Below are 27,553 nucleotides of genomic sequence, written 5' to 3' on the forward strand. Positions count from 1 at the left end.
TGAAGTGGGAAGCGATTTGATTGGCTGCAGCATGCGTCTACAAAGACTAGTCCCCTATACGTCAGACACGCCCTCGGTCATCCGTCGACGGACGCTTGTAGTTTGAATAAGGCATAAGGCAGTGGTTCTCAAATGGGGGTATGCACTAGTGATGGATTCAATGATTATTTTCCTTGATTCAGTTCGCCATGAAGAATCGTTCAGAATCGTTCGTTCGTTCAGTCGAGTTTCCGGTAGCGGTGAATCGAATCATGGAATGCACGGTTCTCAGCTTATTCAGTCAGACTCAGTCAGAAGTCGGTCATCAACATTACAACTTTAACCAAACACAGCGGTATGGGGAAGGGCGTAGTTGATTATTGGATGTTTAACATAACAAGATCATAGACTTGATTTAGCAATGATGGTGGGGGTCCTGGGTGGAGAGAGAACCATGAAAGAACGAGACAGATTGACGAGACATTCAAATATTTGATTATCTGGCATGACGCAGAAAGTACAAAGACAGCATGCATTAAACATTTCACTGATATTGGATCGTATTATCGTACGCTGGCTCACTAACTGTGCGTTCACACCAAGGGAATTGCGCTGCAAAAAAATCGCTAATATTTCCGTTAGCTTTTGTCGCTCAAGTCGCTCATGACGTACATTTCAATTTTGCAGCTGCATTTAAAAGGAGCCGTGTGCTTTTAGTACAGACAGCCATAACAAAGAGTGAACTCCCATACACTTTGTCCATATTGCAGAGACGGATTTGCTTGTTGGATAAAGTGCTTAGACAGCAAGTAGGACAGTGATTCCCCTCCAATATATATCTATTAAAAAAATCCTAAAATGTAACCTACAACCGAGAACAAAAAAACGTTGCGTGCTGTAGTAGGCTAGTTAAAATATATTTCACTGGTCTGCATCTGCAAATCATGATCGGCACTCATTCGTCAAACAAATTGACATTGGCGCACATGGCTAATTTGCATAGGCGCACAGGACTGGCTGGCTCCGCAAGACAAATAATGGAACATATTTATCTATCTATCTAGGCCTATCTGTCTATCTATCTATCTATCTATCTATCCATCTATCAACGCGTGTGTAGTTTTAATGTGATGTATTTTGTGTATGTCCAGTCAGACTTGTCCCCCTTGTTCTGTGTGGTCTTGTAGGCTACAGTCCTGTGTGAGCCGAATAACCTAAATGAATTCCCGACGATTTGTGTCTTTTGGTATTAATAAAGACTTGACTAGGCATCTATATAGACTATTTAATTAAAAATGATTCACCTCAGGCTCCGTGAATAGTGGGGAATAGCGGGAATAGAGGGATAAAAGACAAGAGATATACCTGTACCCTTGTAATTTATCCCTCGTCTTGTCGATTAGTTTGTGTATGTGACGATTTCAAAAACATGTTCTGCTTAAAGCATGAACACGCGATTGGTTGGTTAGATTGGTGGTATGGAGCAAAGCGTTTTATTATTTCGCTCGGTCGTTGGAGGAAAACATGGACGCCACCCGGAAAGCTGTTGTCGCGGTAGCATTGGCAGAGGACCAGGCGATCCAATATAAGTAGGCTATTGGCCATAGTCAAGTCAAGTCAAGTTTATTTATGTAGCACATTTAAAACAACAGTAGTTGACCAAAGTCCTCCTCATCCTCATCGTCATCCGCTTATCCGGGGTCGGGTCGCGGGGGGAGCAGCTCAAGCAGGGGGCCCCAGACTTCCCTTTCCCGGGCCACATTGACCAGCTCTGACGGGGGGATCCCGAGGCGTTCCCAGGCCAGTGTTGAGATATAATCTCTCCACCTAGTCCTGGGTCTTCCCCGAGGTCTCCTCCCCACTGGACGTGCCTGAAACACCTCCCAAGGAAGGCGCCCAGTGGGCATCCTTACCAGATGCCCGAACCACCTCAGCTGACTCCTTTCTAAGTAAAGGAGCAGCGGCTCTAATCCGAGTTCCTCACGGATGGCTGAGCTTCTCACCCTATCCCTAAGGGAGACGCCAGCCACCCTTCTGAGAAAACTCATCTCGGCCGCTTGTACCCGCGATCTCGTCCTTTCGGTCATCACCCAGCCCTCATGACCATAGGTGAGGATAGGAACGAAGATCGACCGGTAGATCGAGAGCTTTGCCTTGCGGCTCAGCTCTCTTTTCGTTACAACGGTGCGGTAAAGCGAACGCAATACCGCCCCCGCTGCTCCGATTCTCCGGCCAATCTCACGCTCCATAGTACCCTCACTCGCGAACAAGACCCCGAGGTACTTGAACTCCTTCACTTGGGCTAAGGACTCATTTCCTACCCGGAGTAAGCAATCCACCGGTTTCCTGCTAAGAGTCATGGCCTCAGATTTAGCGGTGCTGATCCTCATCCCAGCCGCTTCACACTCGGCCGCCAGCCGATCCAGTGAGTGCTGAAGGTCACAGGCCGATGATCCAATGAGGACCACATCATCTGCAAAAAGCAGTGACGAGATCCTCAGACCACCGAACTGCAACCCCTCCCCACCACGACTACGCCTCGATATCCTGTCCATGTATATCACAAACAGGATTGGTGACAAGGCGCAGCCCTGGCGGAGACCAGCACCCACTGAGAACGAAACTGACTGGCTGCCGAGAACACGAACACAGCTCTCGCTTTGGGAGTACAAAGATTGGATGGCCCTGAGGATAGACCCCCTTACCCCATACTCCCGCAGCACCTCCCACAGTTTCTCCCGGGGGACCCGGTCATACGCCTTCTCCAGATCCACAAAACACATGTAGACCGGATGGGCATACTCCCAGGCCCCCTCCAGGATCCTTGCGAGAGTGAAGAGCTGGTCCGTAGTTCCACGTCCGGGGAGAAAACCGCATTGTTCCTCTTCAATCTGAGGTTCGACGATCGGCCGAACCTCCTTTCCAGCACCTTGGAGTAGACTTTACCAGGGAGGCTGAGAAGTGTGATAGTCGGATAGTCTTCCAGAAACACTTTGGTGCCGACCGAAAGTCCTTCTCCATGGCCTCTCCGAACTTCTCCCACACCCGCTGCTTAGCCTCCGACACGGCAGCCGCTGCAGCCCTTCGAGCCTGTCGGTACCCTGCAACCGAGTCAGGAGTCCTCCAGGATATCATATCCCGGAAGGCCTCCTTCTTCAGTCGGACGGCTTCCCTGACCACCGGTGTCCACCACGGTGTCCGAGGGTTACCGCCCCTTGAGGAGCCTAAGACCCTGAGGCCACAGCTAGCCACCGCAGCTTCAGCAATGGAGGCTTTGAACACCGCCCACTCCGGCTCAATGCCCCCAACCTCCACAGGAATGCCAGAAAAGCTCCGCCGGAGGTGTGAGTTGAAGATACCTAGGACGGGGGCCTCCTCCAGACGTTCCCAGTTCACCCGCACTACTCGTTTGGGCTTACCAGGTCTATCCGGAAATTTCCCCCATTCCCTGATCCAACTCACAACCAGACCAAAGTGCTGTACACAAATACAATATATTTGTATAGGCAGATACGGACGCAGTAAGGTATTGCAGTAATACGAGTGATTGAAATTACCATTAAACCACCAAAGTGGTCCAAGCACAATGAAAACAGTGCATACTTCAAGTCACAATGGGCGCAGCCATCTTGAATTCTGTCTCGGAATTTCGCTCGGTCACCAGAGTTCAACCGAGATGGCGAGATCGCTGTCCGAGGAAAAGGGGCGTGTTTGTGCGTGTCGCTAGGCAACGTCCTCGGACCTCCGAGACGGATGGATATTAAAACGCACCATATGCTCGGGACAAGGGGCGAGGGGGCGGAGAAGGACGAAACGGAGCGTTGACAGAGAAGGCTGAAAGCGCCCAGATGAGAGGAAGAGTTTCCCGAAAATCTACATCGTTTTTTGTGTATGGTTAAACATGACAATCAATCATTATAACAACGTTTATAGGTCATAAAAGTCGAAAAGCATAATAGGTCCCCTTTAAACAGGTAACATTCCTCACGCAACCAAATTTAGCAACAGTGGCCACACTTGCTAAATTTGTTTTGCATTCAATGAAAAATATGACCAAAGGCATTGGGCGCACCAGAGATTATTCAGCCTTCGAAAAGGCCCTCTTATCTGTAATGTCATGTGCACCATGTGCAACTACCTCAAGGCCACATGGTGCCATATTTAATGTTTTATTCATTACGAAGTGTCTCAACAGTATTGATGGATTTAAACACATGAGAAAGCAGAGACACCCCTAGGAAGATCCTTTACTAGTCTATCTGTTCTTTTAAAACTGCACATATAGAAAAAGCGATATTTGTTGGGTAATTTGATCTACACAAACTATACGCTATGAAAGCTGAGACTCCCCTGGTCCCAACCGTCCAAACCATATCATGCTCCGAACAAAACTCAAATAGAGGTAAAATAATAAATGAATAAGAACAAACTTCAATTTTTCTTTATGCAACCAAATATTATGCCTTACCTTTGTTGTTTTTGTCATCAACGTGTGATCGCATAAAACCACCATAAACGGACAATCAAGTGACTGGGCATGCTTTGCTTAACATGGTGTTTACAATCAACGTATTTTAGCCAAGAGAGTTTCAGAGGATATAAGTAAATTGCCTTCAATGAGAGCATATGCTCTTCATCGCCGTCTGATGGCCGTATGGTGCAACTACTATTGTTTGGCTTGGTGTCATTAAATTACAGAAATTTCAATAGGGTGTTCAAAATGTTATATTGTGATCATCAAGTTTATATTGTGAATTATTTTAATGTTTACACAAATAAAAAGTGCAATGTGCTGCTTTTATGTGCTTTTTAAACTTGGAGAAACAATTTGAGTGTGTAGGTGTGTGAGTACATTTTGAAAATGTGAGCACATTTTAAAAATACCGTGATAATACTGATATTGATACTGATCATTTGGTCATGATAATCGTGATGTTCAATTTTCCTACCATTTCCTCTCTAGTCCTGATAAAACATGTCTAATTGACAGTGGTGTTTTTCCTCGATACTGGCCCGGCTCTGCACAGTTCGGCTCGGCGCTGCAGCCCAGTGCGGCTGGGATCTGCGTTTGCATTACTACCGGTGTTACACCCTTGTCTGCTACCCATCGTAAATTTTGACCCCAGGGGTCACAGTTGCATATTTTCTGAAACATGCTTTAAATTATAGACTACCATAAAATCAGATTTCTGAGTTTAAGACGCATTTAATATATTTGGTTTGTTTCAGACGGACAGCGACATACATTGATAAATACAATTCACTTCAACATTCAGTCTTTTTTTTTGTAATGAGAAATACGAGTTTTATCAAAATTTCTACATGGACGAACAAAGACTAATCCAAAGAAATTTTCCCAATTGATCATTGAAAGTGTACAGAGTATACACTATAAACAATATAACGCTGAATCAATCTGCATTTTATGATAAAGTTGAGGATATTGTGGCATTTCTAATTGAGCAGGAGTTTGCCATCCTGATGGGCGATGAGGAGGCGTGGGTGACAGATGCCTCTCAGGGATCCCTGACAGTTCCACTGAGGTTGTGTGAACTGTCTTGAACAGCAGCTCTGGTCCCCTTCAGTAGCTCTGTTTGGGCTTTAACACATGGGTAACTGTGACCTAAGACACTGTAATCACCAGAGACTCAGGATAATGAGGCACAACTATTAATAGATATTGACCTTGTTTTTTCATAAAATCTGAATGGACAAATTTCGAGCAAATACACAAAACCACAACCAACAATAGGTGTGGTTCATCCAAAGGGAAAGTATTGAAAGATATACAAAAATGGGAAGACGTGTATTGGCACTACATCAACATTTTAATCCCATTTCATTAAGACAATTTAGGCTATATGATAAATCTAGTTGTGGCAATATCCAAGTTATATATGTAAGATGACTAACTAGCAGCAGAGGCCAAAACGCATGATGGAAGATGGAACAAAATTCCCGGATGTCTGGAAAACGAGTTTGTACTCATACACACAGTATTGTCTCATTGTGTCCCATGAAACATGGATTGAGAGATGGATGGAGAGAAAAAAGTTTTAAAAAAACTAAATAATTTAGGTATAACTGTCAAAAAAAGACAGACATGGCAATATTACAACCTTGGGACCAGGGTGCCAGGGACTGAAGCACATTGTGTGTTTGTATACTGACTTGTCAAGCTGGATGAGTGGATAGGAGAAGTGAGAGAACTTGAGCATTAATTAGTAAGGACTAGCAGGCATAACATTCAAGGTCTGCTACACACTGGCCTAAGAGATTTGGTCGGCTTTGAAAGCACCCAGGGGTGCTATTATGACATCAAACAAACGGTTAATGTGAATCTCCTGGGATTGGTTCATAAAGGTGAGAGTTACATTGTTTGTTTTTACACAGACATGTAAGCACACAAAATAATTTGATAGGAGCATCAGAGTGTGCCCATCGCTTATCGTATAGCACATGTTTTATCGATGAGAAACATGAACATAGTTTCAGGCCACTTTCTACTGCTGAAGTTGAAATATTGCTGTTTAATTGAAAAAAAAAAATGTAATGTCCTATGATCTTTTTAGGTTTTTAGGATCTAAACACAAAATTGCCATTAGAGTAAGTGTGGTGAGGTCGCAAAAAAAAACAGCCCTTATGTTTCAGAACCTTTTTTTATTTTTAACATTGACTTGAATGTTGTTTTTTACTCGTCTTTGGAGTGATCTTGCCCATCTTTTTACAGTTGAACACATGTGTCGATAAAATACAATTTTTTTTTTTTTTTATATACGCAATAATTGCAAGATTCTTTTTCTCATGCTCACATAGTAAGCACATTTTTCCATCAAGATGAGGACATACTCATGCATACACATTTGTTATTGTATGAAGAGTGGAATATATACACAACTAGTCCCAATATGCATTCACTGGGCTAATACAGGGCTTATGAAATGACACAATTATTAGTAAATACATTTACTTGGTTTTCTCAAGCTCAGTGATGATTATATTGTTCTAGTCATGATAGACTCTATTTATGTGTTGTTCAGTTACAAGGTAGATGTAAAAGTATTGTTATAATATAATGTATCATAAAGCTGTGCACAAGATATCCCAGGAGTTTCTGAATAACTATTTTTCAGAGTGACACCTTGTTTTTCCTTTAAGTGTCCATTCTGTAATACAAAGAAGAGGGAAAAATAGGAAAAAAGTGCATGTATTTTATGAAGAACAATAACGTCACGTTTGCAGCAGCATATACTTGTTGAAACCTCTTTAGAACAAACATTTAAAAAACGTTCATATCTACTATGCAAGTCCTTAACAACAATAAACCATGGTAGTTTCCATAATTTCACATATCCATAATATTAATATTTAAAATAGTCTAGGTAGGTCATACCATGTAGCCTATAGTGTTAGCCCTCCAGAATTCATAAGGGGCTGTGTCGTTTCCGTCTGCCGAAGGCCTGGGCTCCAACGTTGGTGGGGACAAAGTTTCTGTTACCCGTTCCCCCTGAGCGACTCAGATAGTCAGCTAGCCTGTGGGTCACGCATGTGGCTGTGTTGCACGCCCGTTTCTCTGCTGTCACACTGCTTTAGAGAAGGACCATGTTGACATTTACTTCATGCAAAAACATATATATTTAATATGATTTGTTTAAAAAACAAACCGAATAAGCAGAAGTTAAAGAAACTCATTTTTGGCCACATTAGTCTGTGCGAACCAAAATTATTGGAAAATAGGCGAGGCCAGGTGGAAAATTTTTCCTTTAAGGTGGACAATACTAGAATACAATTAACTTTCGAAAATATTGGCAAAAATATAATATTTAATAAAAGCTAAAACCCATAAGTTAGAACATTCAATTACAAACCATAAAACCAAATTAATAATTGTTCTGTGTGAAGGAAACTGTCTTTCACATCCTTCAGTGAGACAAAAGGATCATATAGTGTATCAACCAATTAACACATATCTTATCTGATGGACTTTTTTTTTTGTTTAGCAAACAATGAGGATAGCCATTGCAACATTCATTCAATGTTTGAATGGAAATAAATGTTGCCAAATGATTTGACTTATCTTACAAATTATAACTAACTAACTATAACTGCCCTTGTGACCCTGTTGAGACCTTCAGAGAGGTCTCTTGAACTTCCTGGTTTGGCCAATGACTATTGATTATATATATGCACCAAAAAGGTATGATGAGGTATATAATGATATATAATGATAATTATTTAAACAATTTTTTGGCTCCTCGAAGACCGATTCCAAGTAATTCCATTTGAATCGGCCTGCCAACTCAAATTCCCGACCCCTGACTTGATAATTATTCAGATGGAATGATAGAATACAATGAAAGCATAAGAAGGAAAAAGTTAGTAATACTCATTCTACATATTTATAATATAAAAGTGCACATTCATCCCCCCCATAACATGTATTTATAAATATATATATATAAAATAAGTTATCTATGTCATGTTGCTTGTCGTACCTGTTTCCTTTAGCCACGTTCGGCGGTTGCTCAGCTGAGGTGGTATGCATGAATTCCTGGAAGAGAGCGTCAAGGAGCTTCTGGGCGCTATGCCTGACTAGTGACACTCGGTCCGACTCTGTCCCTGAAGCGGCTCTGGAGTGATACAATTAAAATGATCAGACTGTCACGAATCGGTTCCATCTCTAGATACATTTTGACATGCATCTTGAAGGAGAAGCCAGGATTAAAAGACGTTAAAGACATATTTTTGTATACAATATAGATATATATTATATCGTATTTTTATATTATACATAGTTTTACAATATTCTTGTTCTACACCTTTTTAAATGCATTAAATTCTGATGTTTTATCCTTCACAATGAAGATGACTGGTTTCCAGATTTGTGTGGTTGCCAGAATGTGTTGAAAATGTGTTTTTGTGCATGATAATGGTGTGCTGTATGATGAATAGAGCCGTTACACAGAGGCATCCTCAGGAAAGGACACATCGGTGAAAAGGCTCTACAGTTTTATGCGTATCCCTAAAAGAGTGTGACCTGGACGGTGCAGCGTGCAGGCTGGGCTTCTGGATGCTGACCAGGGCATACGCAAGCAGGACAGCAGAAATCTTCAGCACAATCATCGTCCCTCTGAATCAAAATACCACAACCAAAGACACTGCAAACTTATCATTCAGGCTCATGTCCCTGAAATTCTAAAAAAGCTTCCAATACTCTGGCATAGTACTTGTAGTTTTACAGTTAGCCATCGATCAAAGAAGGCATCTCCGACTATAGCTGTGGGGATGCATGTGAGAGATATTAGCTGTTACTCGTTTTTCATTAGCAGAATAGGCTGTTCTCTGCTGCAAACATTTTCCACCAAAATTAAAAAAAAAACGTCCTATTAAATAACAAAAAAATAGCAGAGCAAAAAAATTCACAGTAAAATAAAATACTCACCTACCCTGATTTATATTTGTGTCGAATTGATATATATATGATTTATATAACTGATAGTCCCCTTGAAATATGTTGTATAGTATCAGCAGAGGGTGTTATATATATACCTCCATGGGTTTATGTATGAGTGAGTGCTTAGGCTTTTGGCCAATCAAAGTGCTTTCTTTTGTAAACCAATCAAAACAAAGTTACAACTTCCAACCAATTAAAAAATATATACTGGTTAAATATGCATTGCGATTGTGGCTTGTGTTTTGTGTTTGTTTATGTACAATTGATATACAAAGTATGCACGTGTGTGTCTGTCTGTATATTTATGTTTGAGTATATATTCATACAAATTGTATTTTTTCAAGCACAGAAGCTTAGGAGGAATTTTTGGCACAGCTAAACAAGCATGGAATGCTGTGCATGCCCTAACCTTCAACCTCTGGATGCATGGCTGGCTTGGCCTAACCTTCCATCAGCTCAGGGGCTTAGTGGGTCAAAGTTGATTTGAAACAAAACATGGGTTCACACTTTTTTTTTTAACATCTGCATATCCCACATAACAACGCATGTTATGTGTTTGGATGCGTGCATGAATGCAATGGTGCATTGACTTTTTTTATGTATTATTTTGTATCATGCATCATGTCTCTGTGTTATGCATTTGTCTGAGTGTGCACGCACATTAATGTATGCATACGTTTCACAAAGATGTAAGGGCAGGTCTTGATCACTGTTTGCTAAGTGTTTGCGTTTTACTATAGTAAAATGTAGTTACTATACCATCGTTAATTAAATAGGCCTGTATCAATCGGCGAGCCTCACTATCGTTAACAAGAGTTGCAACCGGGTCAGTGCGGCGGTCTGCCATCTCCACTAATCGACTCCAGCCAACTTCCTTCTGAGATATCATCTTTCCAGTGCTTCAGTGTGCTGTGTAGGCCCAATATTAAGGTTGCAATGTAAGATTGAGCCCTTCCCAGATAGTAGGCAGGAGACGTCCAGAATTAGAAACAATTCAATAATATAGTTCTGTCCACTCTAACTGGCAATGAAACGGTGGGACTCGTACTAGCCTAGCTCGGCGGCCTGGGTGCCGTGAGAAGTGAGAGGGTTTTTGTTAGTGTCGATAGAAGTAAGATCGATGCTCCCTTATTTGTAGAATAAATCAGTTCTAGGAGTCGATTTTTTTTTTAATATTATTGAAATAACTATCGATCAGCAATTTTTCAGCTAGGACCTAGTGGAATAATGGCACATGCGACTGTAAAAGTGTACTTTTAAATGTATGGGGGGTGGGCAAACAAACCAGACCGAATGTTACCTCTCCAGTAGCTAGAAGCAGAACAAAGTTCAACAGTGGATTTCGTGGAGCGGCTTTCTGGCCAATCTTAGAATAAGAGGCGGGGGGAGCGAGACCGTGCAAGATGATACTTATGCCTCAGTCACTTTCCGGAGGGAATGCGAGGACAAGTATAGGGGGTTGGGGGATATACACAATATGCTTCAATTGGATTCCAAAGCTTTATGGTCACTGTCTTGCAGACAGGCGTCCTTTGTTGCGAGCTGTTTGGTGATTGCATTTCTTATGCTCCTACTGGTTCGCCAGCTCGTCAAGCAGAGGAGACCGCCCGGATTCCCCCCTGGCCCATCACCCATCCCGGTCATTGGCAACATATACTCTCTCGCCACGGAGCCGCACGTCTTTCTCAAGAAACAAAGTGAAGTTCATGGACAGGTACTTGTTCCGATTTTTTCTTATTGAATGTGTAGCATAATCATTCCGTATTTTATGTTGTTCTTGGACAATGCCGGCAGATATTTAATCATCGCTCACCGTCACGCACATACGCAAGCGCAACATTGTTAGTTAACTTTCCGTGCAGAAAGGGCTCTAGAAGGCGTGCACGTTCGTGCATAGCCGCACGCACGCATACACACTGAACTCACGCACAATTGTCTCAATACAAAACAAGTGATGTTTTGTGTCTAAAGCATGCATTGTTAACGCTGTTAAATACCCAACGTTGGAAGCCTATACTTGATTATGATGATAATCAGATAATGTCATCTTCAAACTGACTATTATTTTTAAAAAGGCTACAAGTTAGTAGGCCAACTTTGTACAGAACTATAAAAACGGTATGTATTTTTCAGATCTTCAGTCTGGATCTGGGAGGCATATTGACAGTGGTGCTCAATGGATATGATTGCATCAGAGAGTGCCTCTATCATCAGAGTGAAGTCTTTGCTGACCGCCCCTCCTTGCCTTTATTCAAGAAAATGACCAAAATGGGTGGTAAGTTGATAAAGCATGATAACACTAAAAACATATAATGTTATGTGTTCAAAGTGAGAATATAATAAAGTTTTAATTAATTATTTTTGCATTATTATAATTTTGCTATTTTCGTCAAAGGACTCCTCAACCATAAATATGGCAGGGGCTGGATTGAACATCGCAAGCTAGCCTGCAACTCGTTCCGCTACTTTGGAAGCGGCCAGCGGCAGTTCGAAAGGAGGATCTCGGAGGAGTGCATGTTCTTCGTGGACGCCATCGACGTGCACAAGGGCAAGCCCTTTAACCCCAAACACCTGGTGACCAACGCCGTGTCCAACATCACCAACCTCATCATCTTCGGCCAGCGTTTCACGTACGACGACCACAACTTCCAGCACATGATTGAGCTCTTCAGCGAGAATGTGGAGCTGGCCGTGAGCGGCTGGGCCCTCCTCTACAATGCCTTCCCCTGGATCGAGTATGTGCCCTTCGGGAAGCACCAGAAGCTGTTCCGCAACGCGGCGGAGGTCTACCGGTTCCTGCAGCAGGTGATCGAGGACTTCTCGCAGGGCCGGGTACCCCAGGCACCGCGCCACTATGTAGACGCCTATCTGGATGAGCTGGAGCAGAGCACCAAAGACCCCGGCACGTCGTACTCCAGGGAGAACCTCATCTACTCGGTGGGCGAGCTCATCATCGCGGGCACCGAGACCACAACAAACACCTTGCGCTGGGCCATGCTGTATATGGCTCTCTATCCCAACATACAAGGTTAGTACCGAGAAGCGGCTTCCTCGCTGCCACACATCACCCACTAGGAATCAAGCACTCGCAGGTTGATGTATGAGGATGCCGGTGAATCAATACGTGGTACAGGAGTGCAATGGGCTCACACAAAGATTTGCAAGTTGTGAGTATTTAGAGATTTTTGATGTTTTTTGTCGAACAGAGAGGGTCCATCAGGAGATTGACAGCGTCCTGGTCAACGGGAGAGCGCCATCACTGGAGGACAAGCAGAGAATGCCGTATGTGGAGGCGGTTCTTCACGAGGTCCTGCGCTTCTGCAACATTGTACCCCTGGGTATTTTCCGTGCCACCTCCCAGGATGCGAACGTTAACGGATACACAATCCCAAAAGGAACCATGGTGATCACCAACCTGTACTCGGTGCACTTTGATGAAAAATACTGGAACGATCCCGGGGTCTTCTCACCGCAGAGGTTCCTGGACAGTAACGGCAACTTTGTCAGACGGGAAGCCTTCTTGCCCTTCTCCCTGGGTTAGTTGACTTCCCTTCTTCAAATATCATCATCAACTCTCACGCATTTATTGAATGGGTTTTAGAATGTATCTCTGCAGAAATGATGTGTGGCCTAACATTGAGCAGTGTTTTGGGTTGCCAGTATTAACAAATATCTCAATGCAAGGTTATCTTCAACATGTAGCTTCTTCCAAGTGCTGTTGCGTTGCATGTACAGCTCAATCTGGCCTCTTCCTTAAACATTTTATTTCCTTCATTTTTGTAGGAAGACGTCAATGTCTGGGTGAGCAACTGGCCAGGATGGAAATGTTTCTTTTCTTCACCACTATGCTCCAGAGGTTTCATCTCCAGTTCCCTCCAGGAACCGTGCCAAATCTCACTCCCAAACTTGGCATGACCTTGCAGCCCATGCCTTACTCCATATGTGCTGTCCGCCGACAGCCCACGCGGCTGTCCTCGCCGGACACAGAGAGACAGGTGTACAGTAGCACTGCTTGTCAACCCATTAAAGTCTACACTCCAATGTCCTGCACAGAAAATAAACTTCATGGTTCAGACACATAGAACCTTCTACCTTTCCAGAGAAATATTGACACATGTATGCCGATGTATTCATTCGGCATTAATGCTTTTTACATGCATTAAGGGATACCTCATTTGGCACTTAACATTGGACAGGTGAAGGTGTCTGTCCGGTAGCAATAGGCAGTAGTTTGCACACAACAACGAAGCAGCAGGGACAAGAAAGATTTACTTTTTTTAACTTGTGGACATTCTGGAAACCAATGTGTAAATTCAAGTTAAAACAAAAGTCTGCTGATCAGAGATTGGCTCAATGAAATATGAACGAGGTGCTTTTGGCGACAGTGACAGTTCTGGTGAATGATTGATGAAAGAACCACCTCTGCAAAAGGTCATGGTCTTGCCTTACTTAGGTCCAGCTAAATGGGATACGGTGTAGAAATGTGTTCCAACTGTAGGAAGAAAAGGGCCGAGCCAACTTTCCACGAAAACTGTGCATTGCGTATGGCAGGCTGGATTCGTGCCATGTTCCACGTTATCTGAACTAACTGTGACCCTGGCTCTTGGGATTGTGTTCTGTGGAAATATGCTCTCTTAGAATGAGACTGGAGAATTGGTGACCGTCAGGAAACACTTGCGGAACATTTCATTCTACTAAATGGATGACGGCCCCTACTCAAAAAGCACATTTGTGTGTGAAGTTCATGATGCTGAAATGTATTTTATATTGTTGAATGTTTGAACTTCCAAAAATATACTTTTTTATTTACAGATTTTAATTTGTCATTAAACTTCAACCTGAAATCGAGATTGTATATTAGAGCAATGCATACTTTTACCATGTTGCTCCTTATGAAACCATTACAATGCATCTGCAAACATTATTTTACCCATGAGAAATTCTCCATGCTGTTCTTGTTGCTTTTGCCGCTCTTTGAAGGGAAATTACCTAATTCACTAAGAACAGAAAAAGTGAATCACTTACATCACACCATGTCTGGTGTGATGTAATTGTATCTTATGTATCAAATGTATTTGGTTTAATCATAGCTTATTGCTCCTTTAACTATAGGTGCCTATTTTTGGAATTGGAAACGCGCACGCGCACACACGCGCACACACACACACACACACACACACACACACACACACACACACACACACACACACACACACACACACACACACACACACACACACACACACACACACACACACACACACACACACACACACACACACACACACACACACACAAAAGCACTCTGAAACAAAGAAAAGAGAGAACTGCAGATACTTGGATGGTGGTTTATGACAAGCTATAAATAACAAAAATCACCCCTGCTCCAACAACAACATTGATATGGGTGAATTGTTACGTTAAATAAATGCACACATCTGAATGCTACATAAGGGTGAACAGCCATCGGTAGATGAATTTATGGCACAACCAATCAGAGGACACTGTGCGGTGGGCACAGTGAGGGGCCAACAAATGGTCAACTTTTAACATCACAAGTTTAGTGACAGATGGGCTGGTTGGAGGCTGTGAGGGCTTATCTGCGTAGAGTGTGCACCGAGCTGCTGCCACACACACTATGTTGACCCCAGCTCTGACTCATGCCTCATGGTTATGTGACTACATGTGTCGTTGACGTCCCTCAGCCAATAAAAGGGGTCAAGTTGACAATTGGTTGACTGGACTGACACTAAGACAACAGTGATAGAAAAACAACGAGGGCCAGAGTGGTTATGATACAAAGAAGGGAGATGCTGAAATGCTCAAACAAAGCCGAAATATAGAACACCAAAAGAAAAAATTATAACCCACAGTTGAAGACCCGGAAATAGATTGAACATAAAAATGCGGAAAAGAAAAAAGGTAATTACAGGGACTCAATGTACAATACATGTATACCAGCTGCATGTACAAAACAGATGCAATCAGGTGATTAATTAAAAAACACAGCATATTTATATGCACATACTGTTTTTGTGCAGAGGCTAAATACTTGTTTGGTATTAAAATGTGCACACTACCTATTTTTGTCATTAGAATATTACTTTAATGATTTATATTTTATACTCAAAAAATGATGATACAATTATGGGCTATCGGTACAGGCTAGGATTTAACTAACTGTATGTAATTAAATTTCTTGTTTCAGTGGAATGCCGAAAGTTTTTACGGATAAAAATGGAGAGCTAATGTGGTTGGGATTTGTTGATTTGTTGGTTTTTACACCCGTCTAGTCGCACATCACAAAAAAAAACAATCAATCAACACAGCTAAAAACCAAACCAGATGGAAAGAGAATCTCTGGTTCTCTTCTGTACACACTGGCCTGGGTCACGGGTTGGCAGGACAGACACAACATGATTGAGAGAAACAAAGAAAGCCAAAGAAAAAAACAAAGCAAAAGACAGTAGGAGTGAGAGGATGAAAAAGCTTGTCTAACTATCAGTGTGCTGATTCACTAAAATTTCAATGATGGGGTAGTAATGTGAAAGAAAACAGAACCTGTGCAAACAACAGTGAAACCAACGACCAACCTCATGGTTATACTGTTCCATGGTTTGCCGAACCATGGAACGTTGCTGCAAATCCCCTAATGTACATCCTGCTGACACTTAAGAGAAGCGTTCCGCCTCCGACATAAGAATGGATGCAAACAGTTTGTGTCAGATAGTCAGCACACTAGCTCCTCCGCCAAAGGTCAGTTCCAGTGCTTGAGTTTGTAGCTGTTTCCAAGTTGTTCATAAAAAGATTAAAAACTACTTCAGTCATCCAGATTAAATTTTCTTTGATTTAAAAGTGTATTCAACACCCATGACAATAATATTTGCAAAATAATTATTAAACTTTGCTTGAATCCTGAGTTACCCTTAAAAAATACTTGTAGTTAAAATAAAAACAGAATCCCTTCATTGAAATAGCACTCCGAATCTGACTGGAACATGTTAAAACACCAGAGGAAAACACATACACGGACGCACGCATGCACACACAGACACACACGCACACGCAGACACACACACACACATCCAGGCGTGCAAGGACAGACACACCCGCTTACACACACCCTCACAAACACACACACACACACACGCTTGCTTAATTGCATGCACAAAGACGAAACATTCACACAGACAAAAAAAAAGAGGCAACGGAATAGAGAATCCAACACAAAAGGCAGGTGGTACACATGAGTAAAAGCATCCAAAATGATGCAGATATAATGCTATTTGTCAGTCAACAATTCATATAGTCTTTGTGACTGACTCTGATACAGTGTTTCGTGTCACCAGCAAGGGGAGAGAACTACACAAGCCCAGGATTTTGGCCAACGTGGACTCAATGAGGACTCAGTATATGTTCAGACAGGCACATTTGATATAGAAGTCTAAAATATACCTGACATGGAGGCTCTCCGTCTCTGCTCTTCCCATGTTTCAAACTGTTCACTTTGGTACACTTGTCAATCACTTCCTTATTCATGATTTTCCTTAACATATCTTTACGTTTTTGTTAGACGGAGTTCTTTTTTTTGTACCTAAGGGGGGTTAGGAGTTAAGCGCTCTGCATTCAAGGCAGCATTTCAGCGAGGAATTCTTCCTCTCTCTGATCCGTCTCTCTGTTTGCACCAATCACTGAGAGTTCTGGTGCTTTCCTTCCCCCAGGGAGCCCTTGACTCTCCGGGGGGTGAAAGTGCATAGGAGTGGGGGCTCCCGCCATCACAGCAGGGGTCCGCTCACAGTAGTAAGGCCGTGTTTTACTCATCAACATGTCAGCACAGTGAAGGGTGTGTCATGTGTGTGTGTGTGTGTGTGTGTGTGTGTGTGTGTGTGCGTGAGACTATAATCTGTGTTTTTGTTTGTGTGTCTGCGTTTGTTTAATGTGTGTGTGAATGATAGTGTAATTCTTGTGTGTTTGTGTGAACAATATAGCGTATACGTGGAGCTGAATTTGGTAGGTGAAAGGCAGAGAGCGTTTTTTGGGCAACTCTTTGTTAGCCTCTCTCACTCTTCATCTGTCCTTTGTCCCCCTCTATTGACGTTCCTCTCCCTCCTCCTCCTCCTGGATGACCTGGATGTCATCAGAAGGGGAGGAGGGGAGGCTGGGCGGCAGACTGGGGGGCTGATTGGGGGGCAGGCAGGGGGGCAGGCGCTCTTGCTGCTGCTGCTGCTGCTGCTGCTTGCCCAGGTCCTTGCTCCTGTCCTCTTCCTCTATGGTCTTCTTCCACACCTTGTGGTTCTCCGTCAGATGCTGCATGATGTTGCAGAACAACCTGCGCCGACCCTTCCTTCTCTCTGGAAGGCAACACATCATTATCATTATCATCATCATCATCATCATCATCAACACCACAACCCAACAGGATTTATATAGGGCGCTGCCCAGAGGAGGAAATCGCTACAGAACATATTAAGATTGGAATCGAAAATAAGCAGCATGACAGACACTGTTGGACTTGACAGCGGCAATCTTAATGTTGTTTTGTTTGAAATGCCTCAGCCATCCGTCAGCTCTTCGTGGGTGAAATTCTCGGAGAGAATATCTGTCCTGGTTGACTGCCGCTGTGTTAGACAATTAAGAGAATAGACGGCTCATTTCTGATCAGGGCCTTTCTTCCCGGTTTGGTTCAGGGAATCCATCATACCCGTCAATCACAGGTGCACACAAGGGCTAAGCATCGCTCCATCAATGGTGTGTGAATGCAACATTTCCCAACGGGGGAGAAACGAATGCAGCCAGCGAGCAGACTGGGGGCCGGCACTTTCTGGATTTTGTTCCTAAATCTTGCGCTCCCCTGCTCTTTCTCTCTGCAACTCTCCTGTCTTACCTACACAAAAATGTAGTGCCATGTTGTATATCTTACTTGGCGAGAGTTCCTCATCGAGCTCATCTTCGTCGGTATCTGTGTCTACCGGCCCCTCTTCATCCTCATCTTCTGACCCTTCCTCTTCGTTGATCCAGTAACCAGGGAGGAGGCCTGCAGCATCGTAAGAGTTGCACAGCGGTCCGACAATGTGAGTTATGAAGGACTCCTGCAGCTTGGCCAGCTGTGGCGAGGAGCGGTCCATGAAGGGGCTGACGGGTAATCCCAGGCTGGCCTCCTCATCCCCCTAAAGAGAGCACACAACACCTGCTTACAATGGCACATTTTCAAAGATAAAGCAGCATTTTCGATAAGCAACAGGAGCGGTTAAATGGGGTTGTATGATTCGAAATGCTACAAATAAGCCTCTACGTAGTATAAGATGCATCTTATTATGCATATTTACCCAGAACTCAGATACTTACCTGGAACTGTTACAAAATTGTTTAAATAGAACAATATTTCTTTAGCCGCGACCGCTGCACTACTGATGGTAAAGTAACCGCCAGTAAGTAATTGGCTATAAGGCCAATTAAAGTTTTACGATGGACGATTTGACCCATTTAAAAACAAGGCATATTTGATTTTGTAAGCAATTCCTTTAGACGTAGAGGCTTTGAATTATCTTTCATTGATTGAGAGCAAAATGTGTCACATTCTTTTACTTTATTTAACCTCAGACTCTGTCCACTGGTATGCAATCATCCTGCTACACAGGAAGCAATGCAATATTTTTCGTACCACAAACATATCCCAAAGGAAGTGGCAGTTAAAAGTAGTGGAAGAAGTTCAAAGGAGCTAGAATAAAAGTCAGTCAGACATGCACTTGGCTGATTAAACACTGCTGTCACAGACAGGTCAAGTTGTATCGATTGCGCACTGACGACCAAACAGAGAACTGTTTGCCTTGGCGAGAGGGGGAGTCTGCCGGAGTGCTCGTGTCCAGTGTTACGTGACTGGGTTTTTACCGATGCATTCATGGCCTACCTGCTCATAAAACTCATTGACGATGCCTTCTGTCCATTTGAGGTGCAAGTCGCGGGTTTTGGCCGGTCCGTTGATGTCTGCCAGCTTAATGCAGACCTGGCACACCAGCAGCCTGTCGTTCTCATTGGTCCAGTCGATCCCTGGACTGTTTACGTCATTCACCTGGTTTGAATGTATTCAAGGAAAAGGGAGAGCAGAAACAAATGAGATGACAACATTTGAATACATGGATCATGGGATTTGAATCTATAAGATCAGAACGCGCAACTCGATCAAATTCAAAACAGCCAACATTTGGAACTTTGAATCAACGTTGCTTTGCTCATACCTTGGCATTGAACTCGGCCAGGAAGTCAAAGTGCTTCTTGAGGTCCGTGGCGAGTATGGCCTCGATGACAAGGAAGCGAAAGCGCTTGAACTCCACGTGGTCAAGGTTGAGCAGGAAGTTGAACTGGGGCTGGGACAGATAGAGGCTCCAAGCGGAGGCCGCGTGATGGTTCTCCAGCACCGAGCGGTCGTTGTACAGCACCGCCTGTAGGTCCACGCCCACACGGCGGGGAAGAAAGACGGGAGGAAAGGAGAGAGGACATGTCAAACAAAGAAAATAAAAGAGAAAAGGTTGCTCTCTCTAATCTCTTTCAGGATTTGATATCCTAATTCCTTCTTAACGACCTCTGCCCTTTGAGCTGCCCTTACCGATTTTGATGATGTTCTGTCGCGCGTTGTACGTCATGCAGACGCTAACGACAAACAAACACGACAGAATACCAGTGGTGGTGACGGTAGAAGCATATCATGGGATATGGGACAACATTTGGATGAACACATACGAATAAAAGGGATCTTACTTGAATATACACACACTTCCCGATTCAGAGAGGCTTTTTCCAGACATGTGGGCTGTTGACATTATTGATAATCAATAAGTTCAGGGTTCCCTCGCCTTTCATTCAACTCCTTTTCCTGGGACTTTTGCCCAGCACAGACACTATCAGCGGTAACCTAGTAATAATCTATTTTGTGCAAATAAATTATTTAAACAGCCGTATACTGTTAACCTTTTCACCTTTCTACTAAACTAACAACCTGCAATCGGCCCGCATGAGGTGTGCTGGTCTGGCGCTGATAAGACGGATTATGTCATGTCGCGGTTGGAGTCAACACACGCCACAGACAACTTCCACACAACTTTTACTTCAATAGATTTAATAATTGGACGTGGTTTGCTTAACACTATTACTTTTAAGACTGAACTTGTGTCCTATGAAAGCATTTATGACTTATGCTTTACTACATGCAATTGGCATTGTCTAAGATATATATATTTTACTTCTCGACATTTTTTGTTGTTGTTGCAGGAACTGCTGTTTATAACATGGATTCCGGATTACATATGGTATGGGTTACCGGGAAGATATACACACTCCTGCTTAGAAGCAACCCCTCAGCTACTGGTTAGTTAAACAAGAATATAGCCTAGTGGTGATATGAGTCAGACACAGGCTGGTAGCCACCAGCCAGCTTTCTGGGTGAAAAATAAGTCAGGAATGAACTACAAGGTTCGTCTCTTCCGTCTTTTGTCTGTCCCTTCGCAAGAACGAAAGATGAAATATAAAACAAATATATGGAAGCCCAGAAACCTACTAGGAAAATTATATGAAGAAGAAAATATTAAAGTTTTTCACCCTTTTCTAAGTAGGCCTGAATAATGAATCACTCAATATTTTTTTTCAAAGGTTCTTCAGATTACGTTGTTTCGGGAATCAATTCATGGAGGACTTCATTATGGTGAACCAGCACAATAGCCTGCACTCAGTCTCCTTTAGGGAGATTTGGGCTCTGCGAGCATCAAGACAACATACCCGCTGAGACATTAGGGTGACAAACCCAGAAACAAAGCCCCTGCCTACAGTCTTCGAGCCTCAGTGACCATGGACACACACACAGGCCGTTTGACTACACGGGTTGATCCAGACCATGTTCTATGTTCCAGAGATTTCGCCTTTCTTACTTATGAATCTCACCTAACCCTATCAATCCTTAAGGAGTAGGAGACCCTCTTAAACCAGATAGTTCTTTGTGGTGTTTTTGCATAATACATTCCTGATTGAATTGATTTGAAAAAAAAGTTGTCCAATCGACTTTGTGATGCATTTCTTTTCATCAATTCATTATTGAGTCCCTTTGGAGCAAACTGTTTGCACAGCTGCCACAACATTTATATTCACAACGTTATGTGATGGACTAAACGTAACACCAGAAGAAGATAACAGATTAAGTTGAGGATTTCAGATTAGGATGCTCATGGGATCATTTATGGTGATACCTAGGTGTCTCTCCATATCGCATCACCAGAACCCACTCAGACTAGCATGGAACGGGGGAATGTTCAAGTATCCATCCCTGATTATAAGTCTTGACTCCTTTCACAGCTTCTGTGCTAACCAGAAAGAGGCATTTTGAACTTTTGAGTGCTAAGTGCATTCAGGTCTCCCTGCGTCATTCTCATCTTTCGCAGCAAACACAAACTAATGACATAACTAGACGAAAGAGATGTCCCAGCACCCCTGAAAATAAATAATGTGTACTCTAGATGTAGGACAAAGTTTGTATGTTTTACCGGACGTAACATTTGCTATAGGTTCAAGTACTGACTTGGCCAGTAAAATGAGGACAGTGAAAGCAAAAGTTAAAGATTAACATTAGAGTAGGATACCTATTCCATCTAAGTCAACATGAAAACGGAATGTCTATTTAACTAAGACTACTATTTGTAGTATAGTACATAGCACATATAGGTATACAATTAAGGAACCTATTGTGACAACTCATGAAGTTTGTCTGAACACATTGAATCCATACACAGGATGTTTAGGCCGTGTATTTTTAGGAAATCAACTTATTGTCATAATTTTGCCAAAAGGAAACTCATAATACAGAACATGTAGGTTCAACAACATTAGGGCTGCAGCGATAATTTCTTCGTAGCAATGAATTCATCATACTATAAAAATGTCAAATATTAGCAAAAGCCCATCACAAGTTACCAGAGTCCAAAATGATGTCTTAAAAATAAGAAAGCATTAGTTTCATAATGACCCATTAACCAACTATGTTGCAAATGTTTTGCAATTGCACTTGATGAACGGACAATTAATCAGACAGATATTATTTATTTCCGATGGACCAACCACTGCAGCCGTAGTCCCGACGAGCGATGCGCGTGTGCGTTACCTGTGCTGCGTTAGTGGCTACTAAGAAGGCGTTGGTGCGACCCGGGTGGTCGTAGTCATGCATGGCGGCTGCTACATAGAGGGCCATGAGCTCCAGGGCGGGGATGTTCCAGGCCAGGCAGCCGTAGCTGTCATCCGAAATAGAGGAGCTCTTGGAGGAGGCATAGGACACCCTGCCGGGCGAGATGCCGCTGTCGGAGTCTGTCGCAAAAACAACGACGACGAAAACAACACATAAGCATTTGATGTGCACCAATACCTCTATGTGGATGCAGCCAAATAAGAAAAATAGCAGAATACCTAAAAGCAGCTTTGCCTCCTGGCATGACAACCGCATTGGCACCTATACTAAAATGCACTTTTGCTTGGTAGGTATTCCCTCCGGCCTTTTGTCCCGGTTTACCTGTGTCACTTCCGGTCACATGTTCAGTGTGGATCTGCTGGAATCCAGGGATTGGCCGAGTGGTCAGATACCAGACCGCATGGAGCACATCAGTAGCATGGACCCTGTTATGATCTGTTATGATACATTTGACATGTTAGGGAAACGTTACCAAACATTCTCAAAAAGGACCTATATGGCTGCTCAATTCTAGACCAACAATTGCAACAATTATCGTCATAATAATAATGTACGTATGCATATACATTTATTAAAAAAAAAAGGTACTGTAGGTAAGATTTAAGAGTTATTATTTGAGTCTAATGCGTTGGAAACGGCATGGCAATCTGTCAGCTATAAGTGAGTGAAAATTCAATGTGCTAAATTCAGAACTTGGTGGAGATATGTACGCTTTTTTGTGTTGTTTAGTTCCAGAGTTTCATCTGAGTCAATTTCTCTCTTAACAACTCTCAAACTCTTACCCATGGCCGCTTTAAGTTTGTTCTTAAAATAAATGGAGCAAACATCATTAAGCTTATATCCTCATCGGGGAACTACTCACAAGGAATGTCCCTGTATCCGTCCTCTAGGGCACAAAAGTACATCATGAACTCCTTCACAGGGATCTTAAAGATCTCAAACAGACACGTATCTCGGAACAGGGTGTACGTCACCTGGGGAAATAAAATGAAATCTCTAAGTCCCTCCCGCACACACAAACAAAAAACACGCACACACAACAGCAACAGCACATAGGCCCTGTTTAAAGAAACTGGATCCTTTTCGGTTTCAGATACAAAGATTAGACTACTCTCAGTTCTGTTATCATGGAACTTGGAACAAACCTAGTACAAAGCATGTAAGCTCTGAGATAACCCCGCCCGAGGCAGAAGTGGTGACTTCTTTCTATCGTCTAATTGGTTTAGAAAATGCCAACAAACAACTACATTTTGCCAATTCAAGGACTATTTTATTCCAAGGCATGTTGTTTTTCCTTCCTTGTTAAAATTGTACTTTAACAAGCAACTTCACGTGTCGTTTCTTCATTAAGTTATAAGCGATTACTCTACTTACACGCTTAGTACAATTTGTTAAACCTTGCCTACAGCAGGCTATTTAAGCAGTGATTTACGTGACACTTCTGAAACCATCATGGCTGGTCTCTTTGTCGGACCTACGGCGGATATCGGAGAGAAAATCGTTCCTTGCACACTGCACGGCAAGCATAAGTGCAGTGTGAATGTTCTTTGGTTTTCGGCATGTTGTTATTTTTAAGCTCTCCGCGATGGCTCGCAGCAGAAACGAGCAGGGATTAGACCAAAAAAGAGGAATATACCTTACTAACATTGTTTTGTAATGTGAATTGCTGCAGGTTCAAAGTATTTCACTACAATAAGCTCTGTAGTTAACCAGAGCACCACATTTCTTAAAAAAAGAAAACAAGTAGATTATCATACTATTTTAATACACAGTTTTGTTTTGATTTGATTTTTATCAGCAAGTTAAAAAAATAACTGGCAAACTTTAAATGGCTTCAACTAGTCGCGCAAAGGTTTTCAATTGTGACATGGCGCAAACGAACGGAAAGGCTGACACTAGGCTTCAACCAATTACAGCACTGAAATAGCAATGACGGCTTGGGAATTCCCTGCTCTATCACATTTGAAGGGTGCAATAGATCATGGCCTTTGAAGTCTGCATTGAACGCACATTTTTCGGATCAATCCTGACAGTGCAGGAAAGCGCTTGCTTGAGTCAGTTTTCAAAATGTAAAGATATCCTTGCTATGTTTGGTTCAGTTATTATATAATACCCGAGTGGAGCATGGATATACTGAATGTAGAATGACTTGCTCTTCACTGACCAACTCGGCACACATCGAGTCCAACCATGAGCATCATCAATATCCCTCTTGATAGAACACTGAGTCCCAATAAAATAAACAAAAATCCCAGCCAGCTACTTGGAACTGACCCCATTACTACCATTACCAACTAATCCCAAATAACTAATCCCAAAACATTTCTAACATTACCTTCCCTATATTTATTAGCGCATGAAATTATGTATATATATATATAAAAAAAAAAAAAGTAAACGCCTTAAGGGAGGAACGTACATAGCTTAGTATTCGCCCCGTCTTCCCTCCAGTTCGGTCCACCAAGTCAAAGATCTGGAAGTTCCAGCTGTTGATGCGCTCCATGAGGGCGTGGTGCTCTTCCAGCAGGGGGTCTAGTTGGAACTCCTGGTTACCCTGGGAACAGCATGCAACACATAACAGACGTCGTCACCAAAGCATCAACATCACTAAACTAATGACTCATAGTCAAATGTCTGTGCATTTGTACAGCGCTTTCACATAGTGAGGTTTTGGGGGGGATATCACCATTACCATCACTACATCAGATTGAATGTGATGTTTTAGTGTCTATTTCCTGGTAAAAAATACAGAGACATACACACACACTCAATTTGTTTCTGATCTAAAAATGGGGCAATATAATGAAAGGATGAAAGAATATGCATAAGGCATGTCATCATCAACCTTTATGATGGCATGAGCATTTTACATTACAGTACATGTACTAGCCTACATTTGTGACTACAACTCATAGTTCGGTGTCTCTGTTGAAACATAGGTGTCAAGTTATAGTCTTGTATAGCATATACTAGATAAATCATAGTCTAGTAGATAGTATTAAGGTGTTGGGTTGTAGTTTAGTATAGTATAAACTGGATAAATCATAGTCTAGTAGATAGTATTAAGGTGTTGATTTATAGTCTAGTATATTATATACTGGATAAATAATAGTCTTGTAGATAGTATTAAGGTGTTGGGTTGTAGTCTAGTATAAACTGGATAAATCAGTCTAGTAGTAGATATAATATAGGTGTTGAGTTAGGCTAGTATAGTATAAACTAGAAATAGTATAGTCTTGTACATTGTTTGTCACACACAATATATATAATTGAAAATAAAGATTGCATACATTTTGTTGATATAGGGTAAGCGATTTTTACTATTTAAAAAATGTGCATTCCAGCATATGTTTTCCATTGGATTTTTCTTCCAAGATGTTTGGTGTAATTTGTGTTGAATAAATAAACACACTGGGAGCATAAGCAGCATTGCTGACTTTTTCCTGCACTGTGTTCCACTGGCCATGGCCTTCTGGCACTAATCATTTTGTTGGGGTGCTGAGTGACCCTCTTTGCTCAGCCCCTGCATGTGTATTCATCTTTGCTGACAGGTTTATTGCTGACAAATTTGTGGTGCACCTAAAGTCAAAGGTTGGGAACCGCTGGTCTAGCATATTGTATGTGGGTTGAGTTTGCGTCAAATGATTCCGAGTCACACCTCTGAATGGAGCGTCTGGAGTGCTGTGCTGGGGGTCTCCTCCACCACCTCCTCCATCTCCTCTTCAGCCGGCCCCTGGTCCCCCACGCCGGACCTCCTCTCTGCGGAGGCCTTGGCCTCCCCGCTCTCCTCCCTGATCAGCGCCTCCACCGTGAACTCTAAACTTTCACACGCTGTGGAGAAACAGGAAACAATCAAATGTGAGCACATGCATGCACACAGACTCGCACACATAAGTGCACACGCTTCAAACGGATGATGTCGTAGGTGGTGCTTTACACGTTCACTTCATGCATGGTATGACTTAGTGCTGCTTATCAGTGGATTTGCAGACAATGTATTGTAGCAGTGCATTTTGCTAATTGAAGCCCATGAGATTTGGTGCTTATTTCAAAGTAATATTATATAAGACAAACATTCGACAAAATTACATTATAAAAACTCATTCTCATTCTCAAACTCATTCTGTTTGTTTGCAGGTATATCTAATTTAATGTCTAACGGACATAGAAGGATTTACTTTGTGTCCTAAAGGTCATCCCATTTGTAAAGTGTGTGTGTTGTCCGATAGATGGCAGCATATAGCCAATACAAATCCATTTATAATGCAACATTTAAAGTCACAAAGATCTTTATGAGCTTGCTTACATAGATAGTGACCGAACTGTAGGCAGCCTTAAAACTGCACACACATGTAAATAAATTCCCTGAAGGCACCAATAATGAAATAAGGATTCGTATTGGACCCGAGCGTCTGCGTTGAGCATCGGCTGTGTGGGGCTGCTGGCTCTCTCCAGCATCTCCACTGGACGCTCCCTTCGCCATCTGACGTCCACAGCTGCAATACACATACATCGCAAACACAAGTTAGACAACAAAGAAGTAATACCTTTATGTCGGAATTAATTGGCCAAACACTTTCTCGGGCGCAAGAATATACTATTTTTGATTTGTAATGTATTTGGCTCAAGAGATAAGGCAGGTTGGCAAATGATCTCCAGCTCCGGTCTCTGTGTCCCTGAGCAAGACTCAAGGTGTTGCTCGAATGCAGGACCACGCCATAAGTGGTTGAATGTGTGCATCAGGAGGTGAATGTGCTGCAGTTATTATAAAGGGCTTTGAGCGGTCACAAATTACAAAGAATCTGTCAAATAAATCAAAAAATTGACACTAACAACTGTAGCCTTTTGAGGTCAGACAGGTCAATCCCATGTCCTTCTGAAGCAGCATCGGAGGGATG

At 42.5% G+C, this 27,553-nt stretch overlaps 3 protein-coding genes across 6 annotated transcripts in view; 1 reads left to right on the forward strand and 2 right to left on the reverse strand.

Annotated features, from left to right (window-relative positions):
* Positions 1-6,639: 6,639 nt before the first annotated feature.
* calca (calcitonin/calcitonin-related polypeptide, alpha) lies at positions 6,640-9,769 on the reverse strand. Of its 4 annotated transcripts, none has more exons than XM_060070584.1 (5): positions 9,422-9,769; positions 9,017-9,109; positions 8,475-8,609; positions 7,373-7,563; positions 6,640-6,957 (listed from the first exon to the last, which is right to left on the reverse strand). In XM_060070584.1, the coding sequence occupies exons 2-4, from the start codon at positions 9,100-9,102 to the stop codon at positions 7,404-7,406; spliced, it is 381 nt and encodes a 126-aa protein (XP_059926567.1). In that variant the 5' UTR covers positions 9,103-9,109; positions 9,422-9,769; the 3' UTR covers positions 6,640-6,957; positions 7,373-7,403. The 4 variants fall into 4 exon arrangements, with proteins under 4 accessions (XP_059926567.1, XP_059926565.1, XP_059926563.1 ...); XM_060070582.1 differs by having other exon boundaries at positions 7,373-7,566; positions 9,426-9,763; XM_060070580.1 differs by having other exon boundaries at positions 7,373-7,566; positions 9,422-9,763.
* Positions 9,770-10,804: 1,035 nt separating this feature from the next.
* On the forward strand, positions 10,805-14,247 carry LOC132471503 (vitamin D 25-hydroxylase). The gene is made up of 5 exons (XM_060070579.1): positions 10,805-11,147; positions 11,567-11,708; positions 11,829-12,461; positions 12,640-12,969; positions 13,217-14,247. Exons 1-5 carry the CDS (start codon positions 10,911-10,913, stop codon positions 13,513-13,515), a joined length of 1,641 nt encoding a protein of 546 aa, XP_059926562.1. The 5' UTR covers positions 10,805-10,910; the 3' UTR covers positions 13,516-14,247.
* A 520-nt stretch (positions 14,248-14,767) lies between these two features.
* The window catches only part of pde3b (phosphodiesterase 3B), a 40,270-nt gene continuing 27,484 nt past the window's right edge, over positions 14,768-27,553 (reverse strand). Inside the window, exons 7-16 of the mRNA XM_060070585.1 lie at positions 27,060-27,151; positions 26,314-26,486; positions 25,075-25,209; positions 23,518-23,629; positions 22,977-23,090; positions 22,575-22,774; positions 19,669-19,872; positions 19,341-19,502; positions 18,354-18,600; positions 14,768-17,784 (exon numbers count right to left, since the gene is read on the reverse strand). Of these exons, the coding sequence (XP_059926568.1) occupies positions 17,522-17,784; positions 18,354-18,600; positions 19,341-19,502; positions 19,669-19,872; positions 22,575-22,774; positions 22,977-23,090; positions 23,518-23,629; positions 25,075-25,209; positions 26,314-26,486; positions 27,060-27,151 (1,702 nt within the window). The 3' untranslated portion in view covers positions 14,768-17,521. The remainder of the gene's footprint in view (positions 17,785-18,353; positions 18,601-19,340; positions 19,503-19,668; positions 19,873-22,574; positions 22,775-22,976; positions 23,091-23,517; positions 23,630-25,074; positions 25,210-26,313; positions 26,487-27,059; positions 27,152-27,553) is intronic.

The sequence above is a fragment of the Gadus macrocephalus genome, chromosome 14 (assembly GCF_031168955.1).
Source record: "Gadus macrocephalus chromosome 14, ASM3116895v1".
Classification (NCBI taxonomy): Eukaryota; Metazoa; Chordata; class Actinopteri; order Gadiformes; family Gadidae; genus Gadus; species Gadus macrocephalus.

Coding starts and splice junctions, on each gene's coding strand:
- calca (XM_060070582.1), bottom strand. CDS start 9,102: ATGATTGTGCTGAAGATTTCTGCTGTCCTGCTTGCGTATGCCCTGGTC. Junction 8,610..9,016: donor CTGCACGCTGCACCGTCCAG/GTCACACTCTTT, acceptor GTATCACTCCAG/AGCCGCTTCAGGGACAGAGT. Junction 7,567..8,474: donor AACGTGGCTAAAGGAAACAG/GTACGACAAGCA, acceptor CCTTCTCTAAAG/CAGTGTGACAGCAGAGAAAC.
- LOC132471503 (XM_060070579.1), top strand. CDS start 10,911: ATGCTTCAATTGGATTCCAAAGCTTTATGGTCACTGTCTTGCAGACAG. Junction 11,148..11,566: donor AAAGTGAAGTTCATGGACAG/GTACTTGTTCCG, acceptor TGTATTTTTCAG/ATCTTCAGTCTGGATCTGGG. Junction 12,462..12,639: donor TCTCTATCCCAACATACAAG/GTTAGTACCGAG, acceptor TTTGTCGAACAG/AGAGGGTCCATCAGGAGATT.